The sequence below is a fragment of the Urocitellus parryii genome, chromosome 14, assembly GCF_045843805.1.
Source record: "Urocitellus parryii isolate mUroPar1 chromosome 14, mUroPar1.hap1, whole genome shotgun sequence".
In the NCBI taxonomy this organism is placed as follows: Eukaryota; Metazoa; Chordata; class Mammalia; order Rodentia; family Sciuridae; genus Urocitellus; species Urocitellus parryii.
In genome coordinates, this window is record NC_135544.1 from 52,011,522 (window position 1) to 52,027,967 (window position 16,446).

The 16,446-nt window shown below is 53.8% G+C and overlaps 1 protein-coding gene across 3 annotated transcripts in view; it reads left to right on the forward strand.

The window, feature by feature from the left end:
• The window catches only part of Pebp4 (phosphatidylethanolamine binding protein 4), a 187,429-nt gene extending 174,770 nt beyond the window's left edge, over nt 1–12,659 (forward strand). For all 3 annotated transcript variants that reach the window (XM_026397506.2, XM_026397508.2, XM_026397507.2), the window contains exons 6-7: nt 1,560–1,676; nt 12,387–12,659. In XM_026397506.2, the coding sequence (XP_026253291.1) occupies nt 1,560–1,676; nt 12,387–12,535 (266 nt within the window). In that variant the 3' untranslated portion in view covers nt 12,536–12,659. The remainder of the gene's footprint in view (nt 1–1,559; nt 1,677–12,386) is intronic.
• The last annotated feature ends 3,787 nt before the right edge of the window (nt 12,660–16,446 follow it).

The window sequence follows — 16,446 nt, forward strand, 5'->3', positions numbered from 1 at the left end:
GGAGGTTCTGAGTGGAGGATTCTTTAGAAAAGCCCTAGTGAGAGGGGTCTTCTCCATCTACCCTAAAGACATAGCACCAGTGGCTTCCAACTTCAGACTTGTCCACACAGAATCCTGGTCATCTGGCTTTGGCAGCATGGAATATGCCCGTCTCAAGGGTACCTAGCAACCCCCATGTCCACCAGCCTGGCCAGAAGTTGTCACATCCCACCTGCCCTCCACAAACTCATTCACACAAAGAGATATTGAGCACCCCATGCTCAGAAATCTTCCCCAGCACTGGCGGTGATTGTGAAGAAAGGCTGATTTACCCAAATGCACACACACCCTCTGCCACAGCCTCCGAGCTCTGGCACACGGGCTGTTCCCATACTCACACCTGCCCCACTACAGACCCTAAACCACAAACTCACAGAGCTCCTGGCACACCCTGCTCTGTTCTCTCTGAGTGTGTGTGTGTGTGTGTGTGTGTGCGCGTGCGCGCACACACACATACACACACAAACACACATCTGATTTGCGATGGGAAAGATGAACAGTCAGGAATTCCCCTGGCTGTTGGCACACTGAAGGCCCCAGTGGCCGGAAGTACACAATGAGAAATCCTTCCAACAGCGCCAAGCAGCCAGTCACTCTTTTGTTTAACGGTCAGGAGAGGAAAGTTGGGGGATGGCCCTAAGTACCCCCACTCCCTCCCACCAGCATCCTCACTGCAAACACTCCTTCCCCACCCACCCCAGGAAGATTCTTGGCTCCCGCCTGACTCTCCTCCTTGGAGAGGGAGGTGGAGAGAGGGGAGGGGAGTGGGAGGGGGCACAGCATTCTTGGAAGGAGGCCCAGTTTAGAAGTTTCAGTCCAGGCCAGCAAAAACCAGGTCCCTGCATAGACTCAAGGGAAGGATAAGAGACATCTCCACCCCACTTTCCCCCCACACCCAAAAAGGCCGGCGTCTCCCAGAGGGAGAGTGAAGAGGAGGGAGCCGGACCTTCCCCCGGTGCCCCAGCGCCTATGATCAAACCTTTGAACCCAGTCCCACCCACCCCCGTAACCACTTCCAGGTCCTCCAGACCCAGCCAAGAAACTGGCTTCTTTGGGGATTGAGTTCGTAAGGAAATGCTGAAAAAAATAAATAAAAACTCGCTGCCAAACACACTCGCGGGGGAAGATGGGTTTCTCTCGAGGCAGGAAATCTATCCGAATAGACTAGAGCAAAAACAGGACAACACCAGCACCCACTGGCCCAGTGAGCCCTGGAAGCCACAGCAGCACCCCAGACCTTCATTCCAACCTGGAGCATTTCCTCCAGGACCACCTTCTTTCCTCCACCACCCCAGACCCCAACGTGGACATCTGAAGTGAAAATACCCAAGGGGAGGTCCTGCCAAACATAATGGCAGGCAGCAGGTCAGCCTTCATCTGGGGCCCCAGGAAGGTCAGCAGGGCCATGGAAAGACACAGGGGGTGGTTTTCTCGAGTAGCCAGCAGCCTCTGGAAGCAGGAGCTCTCCCCTGGGTAGCAGAGATGTGAGTCCACTCGTCTCTCCCTTTCTCCACCTGCAGCCTACAAGCCTCCTTCCCCACCAGCAAATAGTGGCTTCCATCGCTACCAGTTGTTAGTCTATCTTCAGGAAAGGGACGAGGTCATCTCTCTTCTTCCCAAGGAAAGCAAATCTCGAGGTAAGGCTTTGGCCTTCTTTCCACTACAGCCAGGGTGGACTCGTGGGTAAAACTGCACCTTCATGCATTTGTGGGGCTATCGGGACCTTGACCCCCCACCCATGAGCCCAGGAGACTGGGGTCAAAAAGTGGTGTTCTTTGGGAGTGAACGGGAATGAGGGGCCTTAAAGGAGACATTGACCTCAGATATGGTCTTCTCCCAAAAGTAAGTCCCAAAGACCAAGAAGCACCCCCGAAACTTTGTGTGGCATGTGCAGGCAAATACCCCACAACACCTCAGCAGGTAATTGTACCCTATAATTGAGGCTGATCTGTGCAAGAGGGCCCTGGAATGCCACCCTGCCGGTCTATCTTCATTGGTGGCTAATTGGTTGGTCTGCCCTGCCATCTGGGTGCTAGGGCAAAGACTTCCTCAGCCACGCCCCCTCCACCAGCTTCTCTGAACAGCTCTCCTCAGACACTGGACAGGACCCATTTCCCGAACCTCCTAAAGACTAACCCAACCTGCTTGGCCTCAGTCCTCCAGCCACCAGGGCCAGGAAGCAGGAGGAGCTGTGGAGCTCGCCACAGCAACCCACTGCAGGTGACTCAGGTGACTGTGTGAGCTACGCCCCCCATAGTCCTAGATTTCTCTTGGGGGCATAGGAAATAAAGTAATCCCTATGCACTCTAACACCTCCCAGTTTTAGGACAGGGAGGGCTGTGTGGAAGGCACAAGTGACATTAGAGGGTACAAAGAGCACATCTCCTAGGCTGTCAGGAAAGTGAGTGGGAGGGTGGATGTCATCATCCAATTCCTCTCACCCAGTGACCCTGACCAACATCCACCCACTGAGAAGCTGGTGCAGATACTGTCACAACCCGGATGCCCGAGGCCCCGGAGAAGGGGAATGTGGAGTCCAGAAGAGCACTGGCTCAGACGTATGCCGACCAGGGGCCACCAATCAGAGGCCTCCCAGGGGACCTTTCCACCCATGAACCCTCTCCAGGTGCCCTTACACCTTGCCAACCTGCAAATCTCTTTAAATGGCTTTAGCAAAGACAAACTTTGAAGTTTGAATACAGAGAAGGAAGATAAACTGCATCTTTTCCAGGCCAAGATAAATTTCTCCAGCATCCTGGGAATCAATCTCACCAAAGATGTCAGGAAGTCCTTTCCACCAGCTCAGGCACTGTGACTTCCAGGGGCCAAGAATTAGCACCTTTGCCTAGGATGTTCCCACCCCCCAGGGGATTCTCCTAGAGTGAGGCAGTGTCTCAGACACTCCCCGTTAGACGCCATGTCCCAATGCAGAAGCCCTGCATGGAGATGCTCAGACCTGTCTGAGAGCCTCTCCTGGGTGCTTCCTTCAAAGGGCAGAATGGAGAGGGGAAGAGAGAGGATTAGATGATACCAGGAGGAACAGTGACAGGGGCCAGGAACAAAGCGAGGCTGTGTATGCCCAAGACACTGCCCACCTTTGCCAAGCTGGGGCTCCTGATCTGATGGCTGCCAACCTCCAAAAAACACAGTGATGAGAAGGCCCAGCAAAGGCCACCTGTCATCCTGGGTCACAGGTGGCAAGGCCAAGAGTCTGGGTATCCATCAGTCCTAAGACCCTTTATCAATCCCTGTGGACTTTCGCCCAAACCACCGTTCCTGTGCACATGTATGCGCGCGTGTACACACACACACACACACACACACACACACACACACGACACACCTTCCATTCACATGAAAACTTACATCTGGGTGCAATCCCTTGGGATCCTGTGCTGCTTTATTTGCTGCCAGAAATGAAAGCAAGAAAATGACCTTCCCAGATGGAAGCTGCAGCCAAGGTACCAGTCTTGCCCTAGGACAGCCTTCCAGGTGCCTAGCCCTGTGCTGGGAGCTTCTGAGAAAACCTAATCCCCAGGCTCAGGGCATTTTCCCTGCCCTCAAGCAGCTTACTTGGAACTGATTAAATAACAATACGGAGCAGCTCAGTTATTAAAGTGCTCAGATATGACCCTGAGGGCACAGGAGATCACCGAGTGGGCTTAGGTCCTTTCCCTTCCTAGGTCCCTCTGTTCTCCAGGACAGCATGCCTCTTCAGCAGGCAGGGGGAAAAGGTGTTTCACTGCAGGGTGAGGAAATATCTCTTCCACTCTCTAGCTAATGATGTGACTTTGGGGTAAATCAATGACCCTCTCTGGGCCTCAATTTCCTCCCTAGAAAATGAGGTGATCATTTGCAGAGGAGCAACAGATGTCTGTGGCCCTGAGGCTCCAAGTGGGACAAGGGCTAGACCTCACAGAAAGAGAATCACATCCTTGAGTAAAGGAGCAGGGAGCTCCAGGCTGGGGAAACCAGAGATGCAAAGATTTTTATTTTAAATGTGAGAAAATGGGAAGGAAATGGGAAGATTGTAGAGATTCTTGACGGCCCTGCAGAGAACCTGTAGCATTGGCAGGTAGACCAAGGAAAGCCTTTGGAGATGTTAACAGGAGAAGCCACCCAGGAATGTCACTCTAGAGATAACCAAACTGAGTGATGAGAGAGAGGGGACAGGGGGCCACCAGAGGTAGAGGGATGTGAGGCAGTGGGAGAGATGGCAAAAGCAGAAGCAGCAGTCCTTGCTCAACATCACAGTGCAGAGGGCCTGGGCACCTGGGCAGTGCTTGGGGACCTGTGCAGCCCCAGTCTGGACCAGCACTGGAGAGGCCAGGACATGGGGCCCTGCCAATGAATACAGGCCCCGGGACCTGCCTTGGTCTAGCTTTCTCTCCATGGGAATGGAGCTGTGAAGGGAGGGGAGCATCAGGGATGGCTTCCAGAGACTGAAGGGGAAAGGTCAAGCTGTGGAAGCTGGATAGGGGCATCAACATAGATGGTTAGCTGAGAGGTTATAAGAAACTTTGGCAAAGCGGTTTCGAAACTGAAGTAACCTAAAGGTTCTCTATGTGGTACAGTGTTCAGCTCACTGAAAAAAACATGGTAGAGAGCCAGTCTAGAATCACGTTCTAGTCCTAGTCAGACCCCTGCCTTCCCTGGGACTCACGTGTAAATGACAGGCTGAGGGTGAGAAGAGAGCTCAAGATTATTCTAATTGAACCTGTCGGGACCATCTATCTAGGTGACAGGGTGGCATTGCTCAAGACCAAGGAGGTGAGATCTCCAAAGGATTCCTGTTTGTCCTGTAACTCAGGACAAGACATGTGGTCAGCAACTGAGGACATTTTGACATTCAAACATCCATGGTGTGACCTTGGACAAGCCACCTTGCATCCCTGGATCTTGATTTCTACCTCATCAGGATGAGGGGCTGAAGTAGCTGTTCCGAGGCTCAATGACCCAGGACTGGTGTGCTCACTCCCTCCCGGGCTCTTCTCAACGCTGGGCTGCCACACATATGCAGAGAGTGGACAAGGTCTGACTCCCCTAGCCAACTCAACCTTTGCCTCCCATGAGGCTTCCTAGCAAGTGGGCCACCAGGACCATGGCAAGGGCCCAGCAGGGGTCCAGCTACCCTGCCTCTGGTTGAGGAAGCCCGTGGTCATGCCCCTCCCCCTCCTTCCATGGCCCACATTTCCCACCACCTAGGTCCTACATGGTGGTGCCGGGTGCTGGTAGTAGACAAGGGAACCACCTGTCCCTACTTTCTTGGACATGTGTGTCACCATGGTGGAGCCCGTGGGGAGCTGGCACTCACAAAGAGCAAGGTAGACATCCAAGCAGCTTAAGCAAATGGGGGAAGGGCAGGGGACCCTGAAGCCAATAGGGCCTGAAGGCTGCCTTGCACTGTCATTGTCCCAAAGGCCACACTCTGCCTCTCAGCTTAGGTTAGTGTTCCCTCAGGCCTCCCTATACTAGACTTCCACCTCTGCTTCCTGTCCTTGCTCTCCATCCTCCTCACACCCAAAGTCCCAGCTCTGGCCTCTGGGCTCCTCTGATTTTCATGGTCCCCCTACATGTTTTCCAAGAAGCAGCCTCAGACTTGGCTTCTAGATAGAGTTTTGTAGATTCCAGAGGAACAACAGAAGCCGTTGAGGGACCCCGCAAGCAGCCTTCACAGGCACCACACGTTGCCAGAACACCCCTGCTTTTTATTCCTGTCAAGCTACCCACAACCTCCCCCAACTACAGACCTGCCTGCTGACCCGGGCACACCACTTCTCCCTCGCCCAGTCCTGGAAGGCCCTGCCTGCCCTGAGCACACCTGTCACTTCCTCGTGAATATCCACAATAACCCCTGGGCCGAACTTTGTTCCCTCTCGGCCAAGCCTGGCGCTGCCCTCTCCTGTTAGTGTCCCGTCACTGTGTCCCCTCTCACAACATTCTGTTGGGCCTCCTCAGGCACCTTGCCTCTATCTTTTTTGCCTTGCCACTAAATCCCATTCCGCACCTGTCAGCCTTTCTTCCACCACGAAGCAGAAATTCCTTGAGAGAGGGGCTCACCTCTGCCTTCCTTCCTTTCACCACCTGTCACTGTGCCCAGCTCCCCGCACACACATATGGATCTGAACATTCTCACACCCCCATGTTCATCAACTTCCTCCAGCACCTGAAGAGACGGCCACCTCTCCAGCACCTGAAGAGACAGTGCCCACAAATGACAGTCTCCAGGCCAAATGTCTTCCCTGTCCCAACCCCAAGCAGGCAGGGCCACCAGTCTGCCCTGCCCTTCACTGGAGCCTTGCCCACCATATTAGCTGGGCAGGACAGCTGCCACATCTCCTGGGGGCAAACAAGAAAACTGAAGCCCAGAACAGTGAGAGACAGGATTGACCAAAGGTCTGCAGCTAAGAGCTGACCAATCTTCTTAAGTCCTGGGGAAGGGCTCTTCCCACTGCCGCCATGCACCTTCTCCCTCCACCCAGACCACCAGACTTCTGGGCCCCGGGCCAGGGATAGACAGGGAGAATTTGCATCCTGCTGCCCTGAGCCGCAGACAGTCTGTCCTTCCCTCAGGTAAAAAGCTGCGGCTGAGCTCCTGGAGAGCTGTGGTCTGCACCATGCCACACTCCAGTCGCCTCACCCAGAGGTGACAAGCTGTGTTCATGATCCTCTGGTGAACAAACTGGAAAAATTCTCTCTCTGTCCCATGAGAGATCAAATGCCAAAGCTTGCTTCAGAGCCACTCCAAGGCCATGGGTCCAGGATCGTGCCACAGTGCCTGGGCAGGGACTAGAGGGGTGGCTCGGTTGCCCCCTCACAGGGGCACACAGAAGCCTTTGGAGGGAAAGCTCACTTGTTGCAGAACAGGATAGGGGTGGCAGGCAAGGGTGCTTGGGGTTCTAGACCAGATGGATTCAGGGTTAGAAGGAACAGGCAGAGGCCTGCCATACAGTGAGGCTTACGACTTGCTTGTAGCATTGAAGGCCTCGGGGCTCCCAGGTGAGTGAAACATAGGGCATAGTGGGGCCAAGGACAGGAGGGCCCCAGAGCCCCAAGCAGCCATCAGCCGTGGGAAGCTTTTGACTGGCAGGAACAGGGCCGCTGCAAGGAACTCCAGGGACCTGAGGAGCGAGGGGCATGAAGAGTATAGGGAAGTTTGGAGGGAAGAGGCCCAGAGGGAAAGGTGCCCTGCGTGGAGAGCACCCTCAGACAGGCCCCCTCCAGCTCACACACAGACAGACACAAACACACCCAGCCCACTGCAAAACAGCCCACCCCGCCCGCGGTGACCTCCCATGGTGGTTCACCTGGCCCAGCACCAGACCCCCAGGGACCACCCCTGATCACCGTGTGGGCTTGCGGCAGGCTGCTCTCTTCTGCCTCCGAAGGGCCCCACCCACCTAGCAGGGCCGGTAGGACTAGGGTCCTGGCAGCCACCCAGCTGGGGCCATCTGGGCAACACTCAGACAAGCACCCTGGCTAGAGACTGCCTGAAATCTCTATGGGCAGGAGGCAGACGTCCTAGAGAATCATGCCCCATCCAGCCACACATCAGCTGTCCCAAGGAACATCAGACAGATCATGGGGAGACAACAGAGAATCCCCAAGTCCCAGCCAACCTCTGCCACTACCAAATGTTGGAGTTGATAACTGGGAGCTACCAGAGCAGCTTTCGGGCCTCCTTCTCTGGCTCCCTTCCCGGTCCTCACCCTCAGCCTCAAGATGGAGAAGGGAAGCCTGGGTGATCTACTTGCTGGACAGGTGGGAATCATCCTTCCGCTTTCCAGTTCTCCTAAGTTCTCTTCTTCAGAGGAGACCTGGTAGCCCCTCACCACCCTGGGACTGCCCCAGCCTCCCTGCTGTCTCACGCCAACCACAGGCCAAGTGTCGCCTCCTCAGGCCTCTGTCGCCTCTGGAGCCTGCAGGATCAGCCACTCAGCAAATATTCTCCAGGAGTAATCGGATGTGATGGAACGAGGGCTTTTCAGCTCCTGAGTGAAAGTCTCTGGATATCATTTAATGGCACAAAAAATAAAAGGCTCGGGCCTCCCGCCCACCACCACCAGGACATCATTAATCTCAGGAGAAAGGCATCAGCGCTTCTATCACCGCAGCCAGCTCCAGACGAGCCAGACAAATTACAGACCCGATCCGGGCCCTGTGTGGGGCGGTTATTAGGTTGGAGTTGAATTCTTGTTGTTTTCTTCAGGGCCACCGTCCCCTGACAAGAAGCAGTGCCCTGCCAAGTAGGAGAGTAGAGCAGGGAAGAGGGAGGAAGCCGTGGTTAGACAGGAGTCACCTGCCCAGGGGGACAGGGCAGCTGGGGGACAGGTGCCCAGGTCCCTCCAGAGCAGGAAGCCAAGCTCAAGGGCTCAAAACCTTGCCCCTTTGGGGGCTGGGGATGTGGCTCAAGCGGTAGCGCGCTCACCTGGCATGCGTGCGGCCCGGGTTCGATCCTCAGCACCACGTACAAACAAAGATGTTGTGTCCGCCGAGAACTGAAAAATAAATATTAAAACTCTCTCTCTCTCTCTCTCTCTCTCTCTCTCTCTCTCTCTCTCTCTCTCTCTCTCTCCCTCCCTCCCTCCTCTCTCACTCTCTCTTTAAAAAAAAAAAAAAAAAAAAAAAAACCTTGCCCCTTTGTTCTCCAGCCCACCCTTGTCTTCCCAGTCCCCAGTCCCAGTCCCCAGGCTGACAGGGAAACACTTCAGAGCCCTCAAAGGACAAGTGACAAGTCCGGTGGGGAATGTCCTTGGCAAGTCAGGGGTCAGGAAGCACTGTCCTTTGCTGGTGAAAAGCCTAAGAGTTGGCCCACGGAAGGGCTTGTGAGCATCTGTCAAGGGCCCCAGCTGTTGGCCAAGGCCTCCCTTCCAGGGACTAGTTTTTATTTGTCCTCTGTGGATTGTGTTGTTAGAAAGTCACTGAGGGCAGGAGTGAGACCGGGTAAAGCACTCATCCCACTTGCCTGACAGAGGCCCAGGGATGGCTGCCAGTGTTAGCTAAGGGACCCTGCATCCCAGGTCCCCTCAACTGAGCATGTGCATTCTAGCAGAGGCGCTGTCTCCGCCTTCTCCTGAGCCTGGGGGAATCAGGACAATACAAGGGGGCACATCCCCTTCTCAGTCTCTTGGAGGCCCATTTGGCCCTCACAGGCCCTAGGGAGCTAGCTAGGGGGATGGTGTGATAAGCCAAATTGTGCAGAGCCAGCCCCTCAGATTCAGGACCTGGAAGTGGAAAGAGTGACTGCCGAGACATCCTCCTCCAGAGTCATTTCCAAACATCCAGCCATGGCTGTCCCTAGGACTGAGAATCAGAGAACGAGGCCACCCCCACTGCTAGAGACAGGGGTCCTTCCTTCCACCTGGTGTCGGACGGGAGGTCAGGCACAGAATGTTGGCTCAGAAACACCCAAGCTTTAAATGAGCTGTCCCCCAACCCCCTCCTGCCCAAACATGTCCAGCATCCAACAGCCCTCACCTAAGAAGGTCTCCAGTGGCACTGACCAGCAAGGGAGGGAACGGCCTCGAGGCAGGGTGTGCAGCTGGTTCTGCAGAAATGGGTCCTGCAGGGACCAACCTACACATCAGGTGGCAGCCCTGACCCCAGGAGCCCAGGACGTTGTGTGGCTGCCACTGTACAGCTCAAGAGACAGACTAGCAGGCTGCCTTCCCCCAGAGGCCTCTGGAGTGCACTCACCGCCCCTGCCCTGTCCCAGGTAGAGTCCAGCCTGGCTGCAAGTTCACTGGCCCTGGCACAGACACAGCCCTCTTCCTGCGTGGCAGCAGCTTCCCTGCAGCTCGGGGACAGAGCAGTGCCATACAGGAAGGGGCTTTCCTCTGAGCTGCGACCACAGAAGCCACAGCTCCCCATCTCTCCCCATACACCCCTGAGGGCCTGACTCACCCCTCTTCCTTCTAGAACTTGCTCAGGGTCAGTTCCTCTCGCCCTCTGTGGCAGGAAACAGAGTGGTAGTGGTGGTGGGGGGGGGGGTGTTTAAGGAGTCCTGGGTGAGCCAGGGGAGGAAGTGGCCCGAGGCTAGCCAGCACAGGGCCTGGGTGCCACAGCTGCCCAAGGAGCCCGAGAACCACAGGGTTGTCGGAAATGGGGCTGGGAACAATCCTGAGACACCAGGGACAACTCTGAGCTCAGACAGAAGGCAGCTTCTGAGCAGGCAGGCCTGTGCTCCCGTGTGAGGGGAGCCTGGTCTCTCTCAGGGTATAGGGGATTTCTTTCCATCATCTTGCCCTGATCTCGTGATTGGTTTCAATTCCCTCCTTGCCACCCAGGTTCCTTCCTGTCCCACTCAATGGGGAAGGCCCCTTGTCCCCTTGTGTTTGCCACACATCAATTTACCCATGAGCCTTTTCCGTGGCATGCACGTGAACACACACAAACATGCACTGGTGTGCACACACATGCACACTTGCCAAAGTTTCCCAGGTTCCTAGACCAGAATTCCTCTACAGCCATCACGATCCCTGTGGTGCAGAGGCTCCAACCAGACACAGTGCCTCCAAAAGGGCTCTGGAGTGACACAAAGCCACACCGTGGAAGCACCAGGGCAGTCAGCACCCATCCAACAAGCTGGACTCTCCCTGCCCTTTCCCTGAGACACCCCTGCAAGCCCTCATTCTGCAGCTCTCAAGGTCAATCCAAGTACACGGTCACTGAGTCAGATGGGATTGAGAGAACCTGGAAAGACCTTGACCTCATCCCTGCCTCCCAAGAAGTTTTCTCCCCAGTAGTGCACTAGGTCCCATCGTCCCATCGGTGAGCCAGGGATATACCCAGTCCCCCATAATATGACCCTTAATATGTATAGTGCTCCTGGGAGAGCACCGGGCACACAGAAGGCACTGCAGAGGTGTCCTGTTGCTGCTATTATTATTATTTGCTTTATTACTATTATTGTGTTTTGGTTTGGGGATCAAAAATTGTCCTCTCCTTGAGAATATCTTTGAAACACCTGGAGGGAGAGGGTAAATGGAGAAGAGGAACATTTGGGCAGACTCATTTTCTTCTTGTTATGAAAAGAGCAATGGGTACACACAGGAGCCAACAGGTGTGGCACTGGTGACCTGTGGCTCTCAGGTGAGGCTTTAAGAATTCCAGGCTGCCAGCCCTTAACCCTCCTCTGTCTGGAGATGATGGGTTTTGACCAGACCATGGCAAATCTGCCACTTGCTAACTTGCTCTGAACAAGGCCTTTCCTGAGTGTTCTCTCCATCCAGAGAAGGCGGCTAGATTTAGACCCCAAAAGAAAAAAAAAAATGCAGGATGCGATTCAATTTCAATTAAATTTGAAATCTGGTTAAACAATGAAAAAGTTTTTAGTCTAAGTATGTTCTGTGTAATAAGTGGAACACATAACAAATTATTTGTTGTTTATCTGAAATCCAAACTGGGCTTCCTGTATTTTTCTGGCAACCATCTGCCCAGGGTGCCTGAGGCTCAGGCTTTGGGAAACAAGAGCGTGGGAATGTGCCTCTGACCACTTCCCTCACCTCTCCCTGGTGCCGGTGTCCCAGGAAGTGCCCTCCTTACCCTGCCAGGAGGCCTGTTCACACTCACCCCAGAAGATGTGACCCCTGGTGTGTCGTCTCCCCCTGAGGAGAGCCCCCTTCAAACTGGGCTGCTTGAGTGTCTCCAGGCCCAGCCTAGGAACATTTCTCCCACACTCACTCCCCCCCCCCCCCGAATCCAAATGCCATCGCTGCACCTCCACACAGGGCGAGCCCTGTTGCCCGGGGTGGTTGGGGAGAGACTGTAAGAACCAGCACAGACAGCCCCGCCAGTCTCAGCCCCAGCACTTGGGGTGACCAGGTGTGGAGAGAAGAAGCAATGGAGCCTCAATCATGGGGTCAGGAAAGCTGCAGGAAGAGGGGGTGGGTGGAGGGGTGATGGGCCCACCTGATTGGCATTTCCTTTCTGTGCAGGCAAAGAAGGCAACCTGTGCTAAATATTATTGGTGGTGGTGGTTGTTTCCCGGCTGGGGGTTGAACCCAGGGCCTCTTGCCTGCATGACAAATGCTCTGCACTGAGCTACATCCCCAGCCTTGGTATGCTACATAAGGGGCCCTGGGAAAGGATTCCCAAGGTAGCCTTGACTTGGTCTGGGATTAGTCCCCATTGTCCTCTGATCAGCAGGCAACTAACTCTGCTACTTCTTGACCACTCTGCTAGCAGCCCTGGCAGCGAGGGGCCAGAAGGCTTCCCAGGAATTTGTCCTCACAGCCCCACAGCCGGGAGAGTCTGCTTGTCGTATGCCCCCAGAGCTGGCCAATCCCTGCCAGCTCTCAGGTGCACGGTCCCTCTTACTGACTCCCTATGCTCATCTGTTCTTCCAGGCTCCTGGAATATGGAAAGTTTTCTGAACCGCTTCCATCTGAGAGAGCCCGAAGCAAGCACCCAGTTCATGACCCAGAACTCCCAAGACTCACCAATGATCCAGGCTTTCAGAGGAGGCGTCAGGTATTTCAAGGACAAACCCAAGTAGAGATAACCGCCTGCTGGACCAAGGCTTCAACTTCTAGGCACGTGTCCACATTGCCTACCGACAGATGGAATCCCCTCTGGGTATGGGTCCCTTATCTTCAAAATTAAAAAAAAAAAAAATCATACTGGGCTTGATGTTTTGTTTCCTAAACCTTCAAAACCAACAAGGGGAACTCAGCCTGGAGTTTGGGGTTTTCCAGAAATTACAAAGGGGTGGAGCAGGGGATGGGTGGACAAGCAGGAAGTGGAGATCCCTAGGCTTGAACTGGTAATGGGTCCCTCAGTCACTGGGCCCTTGAGCAAATCACTCATCCTCCCCAAAACTCTTCCTCCAGCCATGACACTGAGACAGGCAGAAGCAATAGGGGACAATTGGTTGTCACCATGGGCCTCTCTAGTTCTGACATGCAGCAGCATTCCCTCAACCAGTATTACCAGCATCTATCCTGTGCTAGACAGGGGACTGTGTGGGTAATCAGGTCACACAGGACATGGTGCTGCCCTCAGGGAGCTTTCTGTGTGTGTGTGGGGGGGGGGGTCCTCAGATAGCCACTGGAAAATTATAACCAACTGTGATAAATACTGTGAGAGTAGAGAGGAGGCTGATTTCTCTTTCTTCTTTGTTGCTTTCTTTTAAACGGGGGACTGAACCCAGAAGCACTTTACCACTGAGCTACATTTTCTATCTTTTGCATTTTTTTTTTTTTTTGACAGAGTCTTGCTAAGTTGCTGAGACTGGCCTCAAACTTGCAATCCTCCTCAGCCTCCTGAGCCCCTGGGATTTCAGGCATGGGGTCACTGTGCCCAGCTCAAGGGAGCCTGGTTTCTGATGGGGGTGAAGGACTCAGGCAAGTCCTCTGGGAAGAAGTGCTGTTTAACTTCAGGGCTGGAAAGTGGGGTAGGGCTTACCTTGAGTGGAGACAGGATAGAAGGCATTCCAAGACTCCTCCGAGCTGCTGTGGCCAGCAGGGGCTTGTGTGGCCTCTCCTAGGAAGTGAAGGGCCAGTGGTAGAGGTGAAATGAAATATATAAAGAAGAGAATGGCTGGATGGTGGGACAGGACAGGCCACTCTAGGCCTGTAGCCACATTAAGGCTTTGGATTTAAACCTAGAAGCCATGGGATATCATCAAATGATAGATTGGAGGGGATAGGTGACATAATCAGAGTGTGCTTTTACAAAGCCATGTGGTATCTCCAGGGAAAGGATTTTCATATCTATTTCCCTTGAGCTTCCTCTGTGGGCCTATCGGCTTTCCTACCCAGAGGCCCTCTGGAGATGACGCTGTGCTTGTCTCCAATCTAAGCCTGGGTGTCCCAATTCCCCACTAGTCCTTCGGCTCTGCCTAACCACCTCCTCGGTTCAGTTTCCCTCCAAGACTTAATAAGCCCCTCTCTCTGGCTAGGATGCAGTAGCCTTGGTGACTCATGTGTGCAAAGTGCTTTGAGATCCCCAGATGAAAGGCGCAGCCTGCAGCTGGACACCAGGTTATTACCTTCTGTGAAGCATGTCCCAAGGTAGAGCAAGGCAGGGGCCCCCACTGACCCTCAGCCTAGCTGAGCACACTTTTAACTAATTGGATGGCTTTTGTGGTGGGCTCTGGACAATGCAGTGGGTGGGAGATGAGTTTGTGACTGGGGAGGCAATTGGATGATGTCCTCCTCCCATTGACACATTCATTCAGTCCCTGCCCAGGCAATGCACAGCAAATTCTTGTGCTCAAGAAGGGCACTGGATGACAGCCCAGGGCAAAAGGGACTTTCCCACTCCCTCTGCGCCACCAGGCAAGCCTGCAGGCAGAGATAAAATAAGAAGCCAGAGGAAGTGCCCATTTGCACTGTCATGAAGGCAGACTCAGAAGGGACCTTCGGAGTCTGCTACTCCTAGGGACCTTCTCCTGGCAGCCCCCACCCCACCAGGTGTAGAGTGTAATTGGCAGCTCTGGCGGGTGCCCAGGGCCAGAATAAATAGAAGGTCAGTTTGCTAGAACAGCCCCAAATCCAGACACATCCTCCCGTCTTCTGCTTTTAATTCCTTGTGGCTAGCATGTTTATTTTGGGTAAAGGAAAAAAAAATCGGATGTTTATCCTTCGAGGAAATTATCGGCTTGCTTGCTTTCCTCCCCCCACTTCTCTTGCCCTGGTGTTTTGGGCTTTGAGTTCAGCTGCCGGAGAGACCCCCACCCTTCTAGTCCCAAAATGTGAAAAAAAAAAAAAAAAAAGAAGAAGACAGCTAGCTGGTCCAGATTTCAGACTGAAACCAGCCCTGCCAGGCCATCCCTGGAAACCACAGAGGAGGAGGACCCAGGGCAGAGGGGAGACCCAGAGGCCACGAGGGGGCCTTGGGGGATCATCCTTGACTCAGCTTTTTGCCTGCAAAGCTCTTTGGGCCTCTCACCCCTCTTCTTTTCACTACCTCCTCCTGGTGGAAACAAGAGGGACATGTAAATTGCCTTGAGATCTCTAATCAAGCAGCCAAGCAAGACGAAGTGACCCCTTGACAAGGACAAAGAAAGCCGACATTAACATCATCATCATCGTTGTCAGATACCATTTATTGAGCACTGTCTGCATACCAGGCACTGTGCCACGGGCTTTATTATATGTGGTATCTCGTTTAACGGATTCCCACTCTGATTCACAGCCTGCCAGGGACCTCATACGGGTTCTCTCATTCAGATGTCACAAAAAAAAACCTAATCCTGTAGATAATGGTGTTCTCATGTCAGAGATGAGGAAACATTCCTTTGAGTTAAGGAATCTGTTGCATATTTAGTAGTGGTGGAATCTGGTATTAACTCAAGCGCTCTCACCACAGTATCCAGAGGTAAACAGCACTCTAATTTTACCATCTGGGCAATATGAAATAAGGGCCAGGGTTTTCACATTCAGGATCTGGAGTGGACCAAAGAGGGAAGACTGGTACTTCCAGAGGAATTTAAAGCTTTAGGCATCCTGGACCAAGTAGGATTTGTGGAGAGGGTGAGGGCTTCAGAATACACCAGGCCATAGCCTGGCCCATCCCAGGCCATCTGCCCAAGGCACCACCCCAAAGTTTCCCAACCCTCCACCCATTGAGTCACCCAGCTCCCTCTCCCCCTCCATCTGCTCTTAGGTAAGGAAGAGAGGTTGAAAAGGACAGAAAGCCACCTAGGAAGTCCATGGTGATGGTGGTGATGGTGATTGTGGTGGTAATGGTGATTGTGGTGATGACAGTGATGTTGATGGTGGTGATCCTGGTAACGATAGTGATGATGACCATGGTGAGGCTGGTGGTGGTGATGGTGATGATGGTGATGATAGTGACAGGGTGACACTGGCAGTAGTGACGGTGATGAAAGTGATGGTGACAATGGTGATACTGCTGATGGCGGTGGTGATGGTGGTGACCATGGCTCCAGGCGTTATGGCTGGGCAGCCATGGGATGAGAAGAAACCCTAGCAGATGCATGAGGTGGTATAGCTGTGGAAGCACAACAGACCTAAATTTACATAGAACTTCTGCCACTTGACAGCCCAGTGACCTTGGGCAATTTATTTAACCATTCCAAACCTGTGTTTCAAGTACAAAAAAACAATCCAATGAAAAAAAACAATTGAAACAGCTGCCTTCCTCCCAGGAAATGTCCCAATGGTGAAGTGACATGGCAGGGAAGACCGGAGCACAGGGCCTGGCAGGCGGGCTGTTAAGTAAGTGCATGTTTTCCTCCCCTTCCCTGCCTCCACCTCACCTGTTCACCTCCCCAGCCCGGCTGAGCAGTGAGGCTGAGGGTGAAGAACCATGCCTCCCAGGTGAAAGCCTTCCCACAAGACCCCTAGAGCCTTGGCAGTCCCCGGGAAAGGACCGACTGTCAAGGGAGCCTCAGGCCCCAGCCCAGCATCCCCCTCCCAAGCTGAGCAAAACATCGGAGGC